The following is a 17,140-nucleotide window of genomic DNA, read 5'->3' as shown; positions in this document are numbered from 1 at the left end:
CCATGAAGTACCTTTAAAGCAGAAAATAGAACTTAAGCGTAAGGACTATCATGCAAATCTCCAAGGAAGTTAAAGGAACATAAATAATATTTCGGTATGATTATAAGCACAGCTATTTTTACATATATAAAATGTATGCAGTAGCCTAACAATATCTTTTATTAAGGATTAAAAATATGTGTATTTACATATTGGCATGTAGGCAAACAAATGTTGAACCTTAATTTATCAAGATTTGTACAATCACACTTTACTGCACTTAATTTTTGTAATCATTTTTTTAACATCTTTATTGGAGTATAATTGCTTTACATGTAATCATTTTTAAAGTAACATCACATTAAAAAAGACACACAAGTCCAATACTACTAGTTTATAGATTTTGAAACTCTTTCATAAAAGAGATGCAATAAGACTTAAAGATATAAACAGACTATTTCATTTGCCAGCAGCTCTAATGTAAAATTCAAGGGAGCATTTTTCACAATAATTCACTTGTCATTTTAGAAAACAACTTGCAAGTTGCAAGCCACATTTGGAGAGTCACTACAATTGGAGATTTTGAAAATATTAAATAAAATCAGGGACTTAAGTCATTATTCATTACAGTATGTGGCAATTTTTTAAGTGTTTATTAACATTTAAGGGAAACATTAGGACAATGTCACTATATTATTCCTCTTATTTATTTGACTAAGACAAGTAATGGCTGTGGTAATAGTAATATCTTTACTTTTCAAAGAGTAACAGAAATTTAGATCTACAAAGGACCTCAGAGATCATCCTGGTTCATGCCCTCATTCTCTAAGGAGACTAAGGTCCACAGATTAAAGGATTTGTCCAAAGTCAAACAGCTAGGCAGAGGCAATGTTGGAGTGCAAATCTCAGGCTCCTAGCCCCAGGGTGCTAGGGGCAGAGCAGAGAACAAAACGAAGAAATTTCTGCCCTCATGGAACACAGATTCTAGTCGGGGGAGACAGACAAAAAACAGGGAGCAAATGCCATGGAAAAATAAAATGTAGAGTGGACTAAAGGGAATAAAAAGAGCTAGCAGTCAGAGAAGGGCAAAGGACTACATATGAATGGTGTGCTCTGGGTAGATCTCCTTGAGAAGGCAGTGTCTCAACTGGAGGAGGCAAAGGAACATCTGGGGCAAGAATACCAGGTAGAGCAAACGATCAGTGCAAGGTCCTGAACTAAAGGAATGAATGGCATGTGCCGGGAACAGCTAAAGGGTCTGGATGGCCAGAGCTGAGTAAGAGAGAAGAAAGGAGGAACTGAGGTCGAAGACATCAAAGAATCACATAACATGTTATAGTCTTTATAAGAGGTCCTTGCAGTGTTTTGAGCAAAAGTGTGATATAACCTGATTCTGGCTGCCAAGGGGGCAAGGTCATATAGCAAAGGGACTGATGGAAGCCCAAAATATTAAACCTATGAGAGCTGAACAGCTCCTGTTGAAGCTGAGGGGTTTGGGAGTACCTAGGGGTTCCATGGAACACAGTTTGAAAACCAACATACTGTGCTGCATTAAAGGCTTTTGTAAAATACAGATGCCATTTAATGTGACTGGCTCTCTCTGTAACCTGTATGCCAAAAATTTCTTCAAAATCTACAAAAATCGTAGACATGCCCAAAGTAAGTTTTTGTTGGTTTCCATCTTAATATCAGATTAACCACCACATTTTTAGGTATATTCTTCTGCCATTTAGCAGTGCAACAAATTTAGCTGAAATAAGTCCATCCTATAAATTATCCAAAATCCACAGTAACTGTAAAAGAAGAACCTAATTTAAGCCAAGTATCTCACTTTATTCCTATAACGAAGTGATCTCTCTTTTACAGAGAAGGTTAAAAACCAAAAAACAAAACAAAACAAAAAAAACCACTGTCTTGTCTGGAATCACAAAGAGAATTTAAAAGAGAATTAGGACTAAAATATAAGCACCTTAGTCCTAGGTGAATACTCTTTTCACTATGAGTTGAAGGCAGCTCAGATTTTTTTTTTTAAGTCCTATTATAGAGATAAAATTCCCATTAAATATTCTGAATATTTTGGGGTTGTCTTGTATGCCTGAGACTCTCCCTTACCTCGTTTCATTGCTCTGGGACTGCCTGGCCCACTCCGACTGCGAGAGTCTGACTCTGAAGTCCGGGAGCTGGATCTGGAACTATCTTCTTCCTCTGACCCAGAGGAGTCATCCAGGAATGGGTTGCTGCTTATCTGGGTCGCCTTCTGAAGAAAAGCAAAACAGCCTCCCTGTGTCCATCCTTAAAGTCACCACTCTCTTTAGGTATAGAATGTTTTACCAGAAGTTATGGAATAAGTTTTTTTAAGGAATACTAGAAAATATTTTGCCATTATCAAAGTCACGTTGTTAAATCCCAAATTCCAATTAGCAAGGCATTTGTCAATTATAAAAGATTCCTAAGAACATAAGCCTGTTAATACCTGATGATACTTTTTTTTCTGATATTTATTTTCATTAGGTACTTCACACAAAGGAGGGGAACCCTGGCAGTGATACAAAGATCTTTCTATATTAGGAGTTTTCATTACATCATTAATACTATTTCCTTTAAACAATTAACAGCTATGGAGGGGGTGGAGACTCACATGTAGCATAACAAAAACGGAGCATATCAGACCTCTAATACTCCAATAAAAATAAATATCTTCTCTAGATCTTTCCATTTCTTCTCTTTTAATAATATGCTAGTGTGAACTTCTAAAACTCCCTTTAAAGGGACAGTCCGTGTAAAATGTCAAGAATGGAATCTGGAGCTTGACTAAACAGTTTCCTTGATTCATCATGAAGAGCCCCACATGTTTAACAGTAACAATAATGAGTTACCCCTTTTAAAGTTGTGTACACTGGGGTTGTCATATTCTTGTATATCAGTGATGTATAAAGTCCTGATGTGGTATAGGAAAGCACTGCAACAGAATCTGAAACAGAAAACAAAATGATTAAGAAAACAAACCTTCTAACTAGTGCTTATGTCTATTTCTTATGAATGTGAATTAGCAAAACTTCCAATTAAAGTGAAACTGGATGAACATACAATATTCATTACACAGTCTACCTGAAGAATTATGGCATTTATGGCAGTTTTAATTATACACTCTCTTACATGGTTCATTATGTCCTCAGGTGTGCCAGTTCCCCAACTAGACTGTAAGCTCTTTGAGAGCAAGGATCTTAGCTTTTATTTCTTTGGCATCTCCATCCAGCTCACAATGGGCAGAAATGAGTACAAACACCTGCTGACTGATTCAGTGAGCAGTACCCTATGAAGATATTTTCTGACTATTCAGAGACCTATTACTGACACGTGTTAAAACATCGTCACTTTTAAACCTTTATGAGGTGAACCTCAGATTGAAAGGTTAGAATGTATTTCCTGAGTGGCAAGAACAGAGGATAGCTGAAAAGGAATAGAACAACAATAGTCACCTCTAAGATACAGATCAGAGGTAGGATAGGGAGGGGGCCAGTAGAAGGCACCACAGAAAAATTTTTTTTATTCCAGACAGTTCTCTGTTGTTTGGTTTTATTTTTCATAATGAACATGCATTGTTTCTATAATAATATTTTGAAAAAAGAAAGAAAGGAGGAATGTGTTTTAAACTCTGGAAGAAGAAGACATAGAGATCAATAGTTTTACAATTTTAAACAGCTGAAACTCCACAGTTTCTTAGCTTTAGCCTCTTTCAGGTAAAAACATGAGGTATTTGCTACATAAGAGTTGAACATCTATGTGCCCCTATACTGAGTAACATGAATTTCAATTTTAAAATATAAATCAGCAACCTCAGAAAGCATTTTCTGGAAGTTGGCAAAGTTGTATTTTTTCCAATGACTTTGGACAGTTAGGAAGTTCTTGGCTAATGAAATGGCAATACAAAATCACTTATTTTTTAAAACATTTTTTATTGTAGCAAAAAACACATAAGATAAAATTTACCACCTTAACCATTTTTAAGTGCATAGTTCAGTTAGTGTTAAGTATATTTACATTGTTGTGAATCAGATCTCCAAAGCTTTTTTATCTTGAAAATCTGAAACCCTATAGCCATTAAGCAACTGCTCCCCTTCCCCTACTCCCCCTAATCCCTAGTAATCACAACTCTACTTTCTGTTTCTATCAGTTTGACTATGTCAGATATCTCATATAAGTGGACTCATACAGTATTTGTCCTTTGTGACTGCTTATTTCACTTAGCATAAAGTCCTCAAGGTTCACCTGCATTGCAGCATGCAAAATCACTTACTTTTATTAACATTCTCCATATTGAAGGCCTCAGACATTCGAATGCCTGATTTGGCTACAGCATAAATTCTGCTTTCCTAATGTAAAAGAGAGATTTAAGCTGGATATTTAAAGCAAAGAAACAATTACTTTCAATACACATGTTTTTCATTTGTGCTTCATTTAATTGTCACCAGAGTACAGAATTATTATAAAACTGTCACCAGTGCCAACTAAAATATGCCACTGTGAACAGCACTGCAGAATTTTCTTCCATCCATTAGTCACTCCATTATTTATCTTTGTTCCCAAATTTTTGCTTGGTATTTTAAATTCTTTTGAACAGACAGGAAAAAAGTAAGAGAAAGCTTATTCACAATCACTGACAATTCATAAATACCACCATTAATGTTCCACCATTTCACAACATGGTCAAAAAAAAAAAAAAGGAAAACTCTGAATAGCTGTAACATGAAGCCACAAACCATTTATTATCATTGACTAGACACAAATATTATCTTTAATATTCTACCATTCTAGAATATGGTTAAAGAAAAAGAGAAAGCCAAAACTTGAAGTCAGAAAGCACACACAAAGTAACATTTAGTGCTATCACCTTCATATCTCAATGTACATTTCAATGAAGTAGAAGAAATACCTGAGGTCAAATAATAAGTGAATTTGAGAACTGCAATGGAATTTATAGGATCTTGTTCCAAAAGCAGGTTGTTATTTTGCTTTCTCTTCTTCTCTGAGAGAGATTTCTGAAACGGGCACTGGAAGGCTATTGGCCCTGCCCCCTCTAAGAAAAGGGACTCTAGGTTGTTCCTAATGCATAGATCACCATGTCCTGAACTTTGTAACACACCTAACCTGGACAGTTATCTGGATCGGGGCACAGGGGGCAACTAAGGCAGTCCTCTTTGGGACTGCGCTAGACAGGGGCCTGTGTGAGGCAATGGGCAGGAGATCTCTAACCATCTGAGACACTTTAGATTGAAGAGTGGCTGAATGAATCACTCTCACAGCTTCTTTGAGAGTGTGATGGTGAGATACACAGAGAGAGACAAACAACAGAGTGGACAGAACAAAAAGACATATAAAAATAAGGCAGTAAGTGAGGCACTTACAGGCCATGAGAGAGCGAAGGAGAGTAGTTAGCAGTCATGGGAGAAGCAGACAGTCACTGTAGACAGGAGAGGACAAGCTGAGCCATGGGACCAGGGACAGTGGGTATCACCTGTTTTTCTAAGGAGTTGAGCATCAGAGGTGCTCCTGAATCATTACATGCTGTCCTGCTAGAGTGACTACTGTATTTTGGAATGATATTCCAGTTCAATAAGAATAGCCTATGCCTTAAAGTAAACTCTTAAAAATCCTTAAACTCTCATAAATTGAGGTGACTAGAATGTATCTCTTTAACTTGAAACTTGAAAATACCCAACAAGCAGAAATAAAACCTCAAACTTGGCCAGTTTGCTAGAAGGCTTTTGCAAAGCGGTACTACTTTTTCAGGACTGGATAGTTTCAGAAGGCAAGAAGAGAAAAAGGCAAAAAAGTAGTAAAAATGGTTTGCCAAATAAAATGAAAGTGAACGTCTAACCTAAATCTCTGCCAATCTCAACATAATGAAAGAAGCAAAATTTCAACTCCTAACTGCCTAAAGGGTAACGTAGTTGGAATTCCAGAGATTCACATGCCAATAATGTCCATTTTTTATGCTATCCAGAGTTTAGTAATAAACTGCAGGCGGTTTCACATGGACTTTGCAATGAAATGTTCTTTTAAAAGTAAATAAGAGCAGATACATCTCAAGGTCTGAATTTATACTAGGAAAACATAATTGCCTTCATTCGCTTAAAGTTGCCTTGGTCACTAAATAAAAAATAATAACAGAACATGACTCCAAAAACCAAAAAATCCCACAACCCAGATGATTCTCTGGAGGCCAAAGGTTAAATTATGTCAATATGTGAAGGAAAACTTCAATCTACAAAACAGATAATTTCACTTTGTTTCAAATATAGGAAGAATTTTTTTTTAATCTAGAGATTCCTAAGAAGAATCACGCAATTAATGGGTTAATTATTATATTAATGGTCAGTGTTTCAATGGGAGAAATTTCAATCTATTCTAGATATACAGGAAGATGCTTTTGGTTACAGCAATAGATTTATAAGTTCATGAAGAGTAAAATTAAATTTCTCTTAAAGCCAATCAAGTAAATACTTAAGTTCAGAACCTGATGACCAGTAAGTGCCCTCATCCAGGATTTACCCACAAGTATTATACAGTTAGAGAGAGCCCTTCTTCCCCACCCCAATGTTTCCTTCCATGTGGAGAGAGCTCCAAAAATTGAACATTCCTGATCTCTAGCCAGTGATTCCTAGAAGGAGAAACCGGACATGCAAAGCCTGGCACCTTCCCCTCTCCTTTCTATTGAGAAGTAGCTGTGTGCAGGAAATAACCATTTGTTCTTTCTCTAGACTGTAAGCTTTAGAGGAGCTGGGCCTCACTGGAGGCAGCCTGGGGTGGCTGGCCAAGCGCTACCTGGGCCTGGGTGAATAAACCTAGCTTTTTCCCAGGTGCAGTACTTGCTCCTTTGCCCACCAATTCTCTAAAATCCGTTTTATCAGTAAGAAAGGTAACATTTTGATCTTGCTTTGTCTTACCCTTCTCTTAGTTCTCGACTGGTTCAGGGGAAAGAGAAGGGGAAATTGAATTCTAAAAACTGGGAATTGTCAGAGCAAAGCCGGACTGGAAAAGAAAGAAGAAGAAGTGGAGTAAAACCTGAAAATGAGCGTTGAGCAAAAACGAGTGTGTGTGCGTTGCACACAACACATAATTTACCCAAGAGGGAAACCGGTGCAGGGGAGGAGTTGGAGGTTTCCCACAGGCCGCCTTCTTTGCTGAGTTGCAGGTTTCCTGGTCGTCTGAACACGGGGACTCCAGGGAGCCGTAGGAAAATAATCCATCATCACAGCTAGTGTCCATAGTCTCTAAAATTTCTGTACTGTCACCATCAACTAGATCAAGATCTGTTTCCTGAGGTCTCAGTGGCCGGATCATGCTTATAGCATTTCTGTTTGCACCAAACATCCTGTCGGAACTTAACTGTGGCTGGCTTAGGTGTCTTTTGGCTAGAGCTACACTTAAGCTGAAAACATTAGGAACCCTTAATTTGGGAAGTGGCAGGCTTGAGGGGGGCACTAGTTCTGTGCCTTTTCCAGTGAGTGAGTTAGGATGCTTTGGACTCAAAGCTGGGGTCAGAATAGGGCTTGGGGTGTTGGCTTCACTCGATGAAGATGAATAATCCAGTCTCTGAGACTGAAATTTTTTATTCAGTTCGTCTGAGGAACTATCGTGCTCCTTTTTACTTGATTCAGAATTTCCCTTTCCGAGAGGACTCCACTGTGCCTCCTGTTGCCAAGAATACAGCTTCTTGTGTTCTGGTCTCTTTATGCCAAAAGTCTCTTCTTCAAATATAGAACTGCTGTCATCAGAGGCTGTCAGATACGTCTCACTGCCCATTCTGCTACACTGGACCCCCTCCTCTGATGTGTGGCTGGAAAGGGTGGACGTATACCTGGACTTGGATCTTCCTTTGCCCCCGTCGTCCTCGTCGGAACTCCAGTCACTCCCAGGAGCCCCAGAATTCTGGGATATGCCACCATCCGTCACAAAGCTTGTCCTTGTTTTCTGATTCTGCTCTGAGACACAAGGCACTTGATGCAATGTTCTCTGACCTCGGTTGTTTTCTTGAATTTGGTTATCGACAGACTTTTCTGGTATTTCCATTTCTAGAAAAGCATACATTATATTGGCATGCTGCCTTTAATCATACAATCTTTTTGTAGTTATATAAAGCTAAACGCTTTATATAACTACATTGTACAAACTGGAATTTCCACATGAGTCAGATTAATTTACATTATCCTTTTTTAGTCATATGCCTTTTTTAAACCCAAGTTTGAAAACTACAAGCTTTCTATAAAACACTGAGCCCTTACACTTCAATAGAATAATATCAAAATGAAACTGCTTTTTACAAAGAAACATGAAGGAAAAATAAAACTGACAATAGTCTAGGGTGAGATAATACGAGAAGCAAAATGAAAAATAAGGCAACACTGACTATCAAAGAAAGCAGCCACTAAAGAAATGAACATCATCAATTATATTTTAGAGGCAAAGACAATGACACCCTCTTTCTACTAAACTTCAAAATTATCATAAATAAATTAAAACATAATAAATATAAAGCTATAGTTTAAAAAAAAAAACTTTGTTCCCAAGCTTCACTACATGAAATATGCAAAACCGTAAGGAAAACATACACAAAGAAAAGCTTTATTCACTCTACTTTTGGTTTAATCATAAATACAAAATATGTCTTTACAATAAAAAATAACAGTCTTTAAAAATATCTTTAGATATGGCTTATTATTGTTTATAACATAATTAATAGAACGAACCATTGACTTTATAAACAGTGAACTAAAAATTTAGACTGAAGAATACAAAAGAAACTTTGAAAACATGAAAATATAGATAGGAGCTTCATAATTAAGGATACAGAGGCTGAACAAATAAACTCCACAATTTGGTATCAGGCAGTTTGTTAAATTTGCAAATGAGCAAGAACCGCAGTACAGGCAACCTCAGCTGAACCGAGTTGTACTCAACTATTAGAAAGTGGGAAAAAAACTAAAATGACTTCTCAAAAAAGAAAAAAGAAATCCATGTAATGGCATGAAAACAAGTACCAAAGGAGCCTTCTGAATGGAAAAACATTATATAGTTTTCAGAGTTTCAAAACCAAGCATAGAGACAGTTCTTAGGGCTATAATTTTTCTCCTTTGGAGGAAGGAAGCAGGAACTGAAAATAGAGAAGATACAAGTTCAAGTCTTTCAAAAATATTTGGGAAAAGTCATACTAGTGGTGGCAAAGCAGCAACCGCAAAATTAAGCAAAATTTAGAGGGGCTTTAAGACTAAAAGAAGGGTAGAAATCTGCACACAGGTCCAAAGTTTAAACATCTGGCAAATATTTTCCTCTTTGAGGCAACAAAGGGAAAATCAAAGCAGTTACTAAATTGTCGCCTGGTGTTCTTTTTCTTTGTAAGTTTGCTGTGTCACATTTAATTTCATATTGAATATCAGATAATCTTTTTATATTTTCAATAAATAATGAATAGAAAGTTCATACTTCTAAAACTCAGTTAAAACAAGTAGGTATGACTGTACATTTAAAAATTTTAACTATTACTGCTACCTATTGCAGGAAAAAGTATCAAGAAGGGAAAACCAGTTTTTCCTATAAATCATTGGCAGAGAGTCTCAAAAAACACACAAGATAACTAGATACACAGAGTTAAATGCTGTTTTGCTCTTTAGAAATAGTCTCATAAAACATCAAGTTGTCAGGAAAAAAATAAGGAAAATTAAGCGATCTTTGCATTAATCTTAGCAAATGATTTTTCCTTTTTAAAAAAAATGTCAAAGTAAATTCCTCTAGTCCATAAATACCTTCTATGTCTTTTCCTTCAGTGAACTCAGGTTCTTTAGATGATATCTTGCTCGTTTCCTCAGATTTTACAACTTGAGGAGGACTCCTTGCTCGGGATAAAAAGCACCCAAAGGTCAGACTGCTCAGACGCTGGCCTTCTGTGAGCTTCGGTGTGGAGACAGTGGACAACTTCTTTCCTTGAACTTCTGCAAGATCATTAATCAAAATGAAGATCTGAATTTTTTATAACAATTTGTTAAACAGAGAACCAAAGCATATAAAAACGTGGACAAATCACTCCTTGAACCAGAAAAAAGCCTGAAGTTCATCTTTATTTATGTATAGGAACAATGACCCCTCAATGTCTAGCATCACACGCCAGTGTTTAAAATCTGTTTATATATTCTGAATGCACAAACTATTTTTTAACTGCAAAGAGAAACATTTCTAATCCCTTTAAAAGTAGTTAGTTCTCAAACAAACAAACCAAAATCCAGATATAAACACCTAGGAAGTTATAGCTTCTCGCAATGTCAACTATTGGTAAATACCAATCAAGTACTGGTAAAATTTGATTGTTTGGTATTGCTACTAATAGTGAGAAAAAAGGGACTGAGGTCTTGGTTGCCAAGACAACCCAGGAAAATTTAGATGATCACTGGGGCAAATATCACATGATCACTGGAATAACTTTTACTTATCTTAGTTTTTATTTATTTATTTATTTTTTGTGATACGCGGGCCTCTCACTGTTGTGGCCTCTCCTGTTAGCGGCCATGGCTCACGGGCCTAGCCGCTCCGCGGCATGTGGGATCTTCCCGGACCGGGGCACGAACCTGCGTCCCCTGCATCGGCAGGCGGACTCTCAACCACTGTGCCACCAGGGAAGCCCTTATCTTAGTTTTTAGTGTGCTTCTCATAAGAAAGCAGATGAAGGGACTTGGTCTATGGTGACCACAGCATGGAGAGCCTTAATCACTTCCTTAAGGAACAAAAAGGGGAGGGGGCAGTCTCTAGATTGAGAATTTAGACAGCTAGGTGAGTGATTAATCGAGCACCTAATCGAGCACCTAATCATGGGTTTAATTCATCTTCTAGGAATTGTAACATTGCTGCTTGTAAGATCAAAAGCATGGAGATCCCAGTGATAGTAAGAAAAGTTTCCAAAGAAATTAAATTCTCAACTCTGGGAGAGCACCAAAGGGTTAAGTTAAATAGCAACTGATAATTGAGTATAGAAAAATACCTTTATATAGTGTATTCCTTCAGATGTATCTTTTAATATTTTCATGTTGCCATCACTCACAGAACTAATTCATGATATTTTAGTAATCACATATATACATATACATTTTTAAAGTACTATATTATATCTACATAAGTTGTATCTGTTCTTCTCCAGTAAAGCCAAGGTTCCAAGGATCAATAATCCTTAGTCTCCAAGACTAAAAGGCTGCCAGTGAAGACTAGAATTGTAAGTTAAGAATATCAGGGAAACAGTATTTGGTGAAGGGGCTTAATACATCCAGTCTATTTCAAAGAGGGTGAACACCACAAGGACCTAAAACTTTAATTATAAACATGGAATTCCAGATCAACTATAGGAACACCTATTTTTTTCATCATATAGGTAGAGGAAATGTGTGATGTGTGATATAAGAAATAGATTTTGGTCTTCATCCATGGCTCCTGGCACACAGCTCCTAAAACCCTTGGAATGTCCTAAGAGCGATAAAAGTGTCTTTTGTTTTCATAACAAGCCCTTTTAAACACATCTGAGTATGTATTAATGAGGTGACTTCTGGAAAGCCCCTAGATGGTCTCAGGATGGGGCCTGGTTGCCAGGGGAACCAACCAAATCATAAGAGAGTTGGAAATTTCAGCCTCACCCTCCACCTCCTACCTCTGACTTCAGGTGAGGAAGAAAGGAGCTGGAGGTTGAATTAATCACCAAGGGCCAATTATTTCATCAATCATGCATGCCTACATAGTGAAACCTCCAGAAAAACTCAAAAGGATGGGGTTCAGGATGCTCCAAGTTGGTGAACATGTGGAGGTGCTGGGAAGGCGGTATACTTAGTGAGAGCCTGGAAGCTCTGTGCCCCTTCTCCCGTATCTTGCCCCACGCATCTCTTGCATCTGGCTGTTCCTGAGTTACATCCTTTGTAATAAACCAGTAATCTAGGAAGTGAACTGTCTGACTGAGTTCTGTGAGCCTCTCTAGCAAATTATTGAACCCAAGGAAGGGATCTTGGGAACCTTGGATTTACAGTCTGTTGGACAGAAGCAGGGATGCCACCCTGTACTTGTGACTCTGTCCAAAGTGTGTGTTTGTGTGTGTGTTCAGTGCCTGCTCGGAGGTGCTGGTGGGTAGTTTTGTGGGGGTGAGGGATCTGGTGCTATCCAAGTAGATAAGTGGGAATTGAGTTAAATTTATAGGACATCCAGTCGGTGTCTGTTGAGAATTGGAGAATTGCTTGGTGTGGGAAAAACGTCCACACATCTCATGTCAGAAATATTAAGAGAGGGAAAACAGGATTTTTTGCCTTAACAAAAGGATAGCAATAGGTACTAACATGCAGTAGACAAAGGGCTTTCACATGTCCTATAATCAACAACCCCCCATGAAACCAGTAAGACACTATTACAGTCACCATTTTACTGATGTAAAAAAAAAAAATTGGAGATATAAACACAGCTATTAAATTGTAGGGCATTAAAGTTGACGTCAAAGTCCAGGTTCTTTCTACCATGCCGGTATTTTTCCAATGCATTCTAGGAAACCCCACGGCTTTATGGAAATGTTGCAGAGGATGCAAGAAATGAAAGAAGAGTCATGGGTGAGACCAAGTCTACAGGACTCTGGACCCATCACCCAGTACAGGTTTTTTACCTATTTTATCCCTTGAGATTCTATAGGGAAAAAAAATTGTTTAAAAAGGGTTCTGCTGCTAAATAAAAGTTTAAAAAGCACTATTAGGCCATGGGTCTAATAAGCACAGGCTATCCATACACCCTGCTGACTTACCTCCTCTTCAGCTAAATGTGCACTTGAGTGGCTATCATACGAATAGCATATTAAGTGAATCTCTATCATTAACTCTACCACCCATCCTTTGGCTTTAAAGTTAAAAAGAAAGGAAATAGCCCTAAGCATTAGAAAATGCAAAGAGTTTATTCACATTATAAAATTCTGCTCAAAATATTCAGGTTGTAAGAATTTCAATCACCATTGAGCACAATGCTACAAAATGAAAATAGAAAATAACAAGGCTGATTTTTTTAAAAGTAAACATACCTGAAATTAAACATCCAAATTACCCCCTTTGGGTTATTCACTACTGTCTAGCTGTGCTAATATGGACATGTGGCTATTAAAATTTAAATGAATTCAAATTAGATAAAATATAAAATTCAGTTCCTTAGTTGTACAAGTCATATTTCAAGCGCTCAATAGTAAAATTCTAGCAAATAAATCTAACTAGGCTATCTTAGTCAAAGTGCACATACCTTGTAATTTTGACTGTATTGTTCTTATCTCTTCGGTTTGGTTTTGGTTGATCAAACGAAGATTCTGATTCTCCAATTCCAGCTAAAAGAACATAATGGTTTTCTTTTATACAGGGATAACATTTCTAAAATGTACTAGTAAATTAAACATTTAGAAAATGTTAATGTCTCATTAAACACAAGCAAAATACAAAAGAAATAAGTAAATATCAGATGAATTTATCAGCACAGATTGTCAGCCTAGATAATTATGGCTTTAATATTTGTTTCCAGAGCTAAAAGTTTTAAATGTTTTTCACCCCTATGCCTTTTCCACTGTAAAGTTATTTTAAACCAAATTATTTTGGCATTTAATCTGCCATATAAACTAAATAATGTGTACTTCTCAGATACTGAATATATTAATTTTATGAGCTGTGCACATATATTCTCTAATTATTTAAAGTTAACTAATTAGAACTAGTCAACTAATTAGAATGAGGCTACTTAACACTGATTACCATGGGTCTATCAATATTTTTAATTTTAAAATTACATTAGTCATTAAAGTGAAAGCTACCTATCTCATGTTTGCCAAAAGCCAGCAGCACCACCAACTGATCAGAATTTTGTTTCATTCAGATATTCTGATGACTTATCTATTCAAAAGAAGTAAAAGGTAAAGAAAAGACAAATATGGCAATAAATACCTCATTCAACTTAACTGTTACCCATTCTTTGATCTTAGCTGCTTTCTCTTCTATTATTTTAGCTTCTTGAATCCTTATTTGTTTCTGAAATAACATTAGCAGTTTGTTTAGTTCAAACAGAAGCTCACTGGTCTGGAAACGTTACAGTCATAGATATAAAAGGCAAGTCCACTTAAAACCTGTTTCCAAGTTAAGACGTCTGCCTTTAAATTACCAAACATAGGAAAAAATAAGAATGGCTGTCCAGCAGAACAATAATAAAAGCATACATAAATATTTCTAGCTTTAACATCTGCTATTCCCTTTCTCTGAAAGATCATATACCAAAATCAATCCACTGAATTTATCAACAAAATAAACCATTTCTGGAAATAGTCTAGGTTTAGAACAGTGGAATAGAGTTCAACCAGGTTGGGGAGAGGAGAATCAGAATCTCCTCTGGAGAATGGCTTATTTTCCCCTCAAGTGCTAGTTTTAGAAGGTCCAGAAAAAATAGAGATTGAGAAACTCTAGCTCACATCCACCAAACTTTAAATCTGGTTATGGTCACAAAACTACTGAGAGTGTGACTATCATATAAATCCTAGTGGGTGGAGGCTGAAAGCCACTGACCTAAAGGAACACTGACGCCAGAGAAATGAAAAAAATGATTAAACATTGAACAGTTCTATAGTGGTCATGTTTAAAAGACACTAAATGACCTTTTAAGTAAATAACCCTAGTGCAACTTTTTTCCTAAAAACTAAAAAAAAATAAACTAAATACTATATTTGATCTCAATGAAGTGGTTTAAAAACAGTATACACATTTCTAAGCAGAAGGATTAGAGTCAAATCAAACACATGTTTAAAATTTAACCTTCCATAAACATTTCCAACACCCTAACAATCTAAAGCAAAAATTTATTGGAAACATTTTACAGACATAAATACCTGCTGATAACCAAGTGTTTCCAACTTAAGGAGTATTGTCACATCCAAAAAGTGGTAGATACTGCCTTGGAATCACCCCGGATTTAAAGTGAATGTATTTAACTTGCACCTTTCACCAGTAATGTGATGTAGTCCTAGGGGGTCACCAAGTAAGATTTCTGATCAAAATTTAGAAATTTTGACTCTCTTTTTAATCTTTGCGATTATGTATAAATGAATGCACATATTTAGGACTCTTTGATGATCAAATTCTTCCTAACCTGCTCCTCAAGTTGCAGTTCCAAGTTTTGAATGATGTCATCTTTTTCCTGTATTAGGGTTTCCAGATCTTGACACTTTTTATACAACCTCGTCTCTGATTCACTGGTTTGAATATTAGCTGCTTTTAATTTTTCTTCCATAACTTGTACCTAAATTCAGAGGATAAAATATTAAAACTATGCACGTACTTAATTTATCATAGTATTAAATTCAGAATTTTACTTTAACATTAAATTCCTAAAAGGTATCGTCATAAAAGGAAAACATTGAACAGCAAGTTTTAATGTATTTAACAATTATAAAGTCTGAAGACTATTTTGCTAAGTGATGCTACCCCTGAGGTGCATGAGGGTACATGAAAGATTCTCATAATATTGCTATCATGTAAAGAAATGCACATGTTAACTAGATCAATGATAATATGCAAAGTATTTCATGTGAGCATAGAATTAGAAAGCTTCCAGCTCTCATTTTTTCATACTTTATAAAAAAGTAAGAATATCAAGTACAGACATTGAGTGGTAAGATAAGACTCAGACTGGATGACCTAGTATAATAACACATCTTGGGAAAAAAAACTGAACTTAGCTGAAAAAGGTACACATATACAACAGAAAGCAAAAGTAAAACAAAAGAACCTTAAAGGGACTTCCCTGGTGGTGCAGTGGTTAAGAATCTGCCTTCCAATGCAGGGGATGCTGGTTCAATCCCTGGTCGGGGAACTAAGATCCCACATGCCGTGGGGCAACTGAGGCTGCGCGCTGCAACTACTGAGCCCGCACGCTCTGGAGCCCATGGGCCACAAATAGAGAGGCCACGCACTGCAACTACTGAGCCCACGTGCTCTGGAGCCCACACGCCACAACTAGAGAGAAGCCCTCTCTCCACAATGAAGAACCCAAGCGCTGCAGGGAAGATCCCGCGTGCCACAACTAAGACCCGCAGCCAAATAAATAAATAAATATTAAAAACAAACCAAAAAAGAACCTTAAAACCCCAATGATGAAATCATAGAGAGTAAAAAAGTATGACAGTCAAGATATAGGTAGGAGAGTACATTCCGTGAGGGTTTATTGATTCAATACTTTAACAAATATTCAATGAACACCTGCCAAGTGCCAGGTCTATACCAGGTCCTGGGAAGACATCAGTGAATAAAGCAGACCCCCAAATCTCTACCTGCATAGAAATTACATTCTAGTGGGTAAGAGAGATCACATATATTGTAATGACTAAAAATCACACAGTTTGTTACAGATGGCAATAAGGGTAATGGGAAAAATAAAGCAAGATAAAATAGATCGCTGTACGGCTAGGGGTTGTGGTGCCTCAATTTTAATATCTAAGATATACTGGCTCTGCTTGGATCTTCTGCAAAACACATTTGGGCATATGAAATGTTTGAAGAGATATGTGTGATGTTAATGTTAGTAAGAAAGAAAATAAAGTACTGGGCACCGTATACAATATTAAAACTTTTATTCTACATACTCCAAATAGGTAAGAATGTAATCTTAGTAATGTTTTAGATTATAGGGGGCAAAGAAGAAAAATATGTAAAGGCATTTGAGAAATTAAAGATGATAGTTAAGATGAAAAGTCTTATAAAACATCTCTGAAAAATCAAAATGAACTTACTTAAAGCTCAAAAATACTTGATTAATGAGGGTTCCTAGAAGGAGGGTGTTAAGGTTAGTTTGGTTTTGTTTTTTTAACTATGAATACAAAGTTTCATCTGTGAGTTCACTGTATAAATGTAAATTCAACTCAAATGCCAAAACTGTCCTATTTAAATACCACCCACATGGCTGGAAGCTATGAAAATAAAAGCAGATCCAAAAAAATAGGAGAAAAAATATATTCTACTATCCAAATGATAATTTTAAGTTATTTTAAGATTTAGATTTTTAAACATAATATAGCAGGCTTTCTGCAGGAACTTCAGACCAAGAGGTCAAGGACAAAGGCCTATATCAGAGATGCTGT

At 36.6% G+C, this 17,140-nt stretch overlaps 1 protein-coding gene across 2 annotated transcripts in view; it reads right to left on the bottom strand.

Moving 5' to 3' along the window:
• Nucleotides 1-17,140, bottom strand: part of PLEKHH2 (pleckstrin homology, MyTH4 and FERM domain containing H2) — a 114,509-nt gene that overhangs the window by 58,144 nt on the left and 39,225 nt on the right. For both annotated transcript variants that reach the window (XM_082851606.1, XM_082851607.1), the window contains exons 4-11: nt 15,154-15,303; nt 13,962-14,045; nt 13,273-13,354; nt 9,783-9,968; nt 7,105-8,054; nt 4,277-4,352; nt 2,856-2,950; nt 2,092-2,236 (exon numbers count right to left, since the gene is read on the bottom strand). In XM_082851606.1, coding sequence (XP_082707732.1) covers nt 2,092-2,236; nt 2,856-2,950; nt 4,277-4,352; nt 7,105-8,054; nt 9,783-9,968; nt 13,273-13,354; nt 13,962-14,045; nt 15,154-15,303 — 1,768 coding nt within the window. The remainder of the gene's footprint in view (nt 1-2,091; nt 2,237-2,855; nt 2,951-4,276; nt 4,353-7,104; nt 8,055-9,782; nt 9,969-13,272; nt 13,355-13,961; nt 14,046-15,153; nt 15,304-17,140) is intronic.

The sequence above is a fragment of the Leucopleurus acutus genome (genome assembly GCF_964270905.1).
Source record: "Leucopleurus acutus genome assembly, chromosome: 12".
Taxonomy (NCBI): domain Eukaryota; kingdom Metazoa; phylum Chordata; class Mammalia; order Artiodactyla; family Delphinidae; genus Leucopleurus; species Leucopleurus acutus.
Note: the sequence above shows the minus strand (reverse complement) of the source record. Positions and strands in the feature narration are given on the sequence as shown.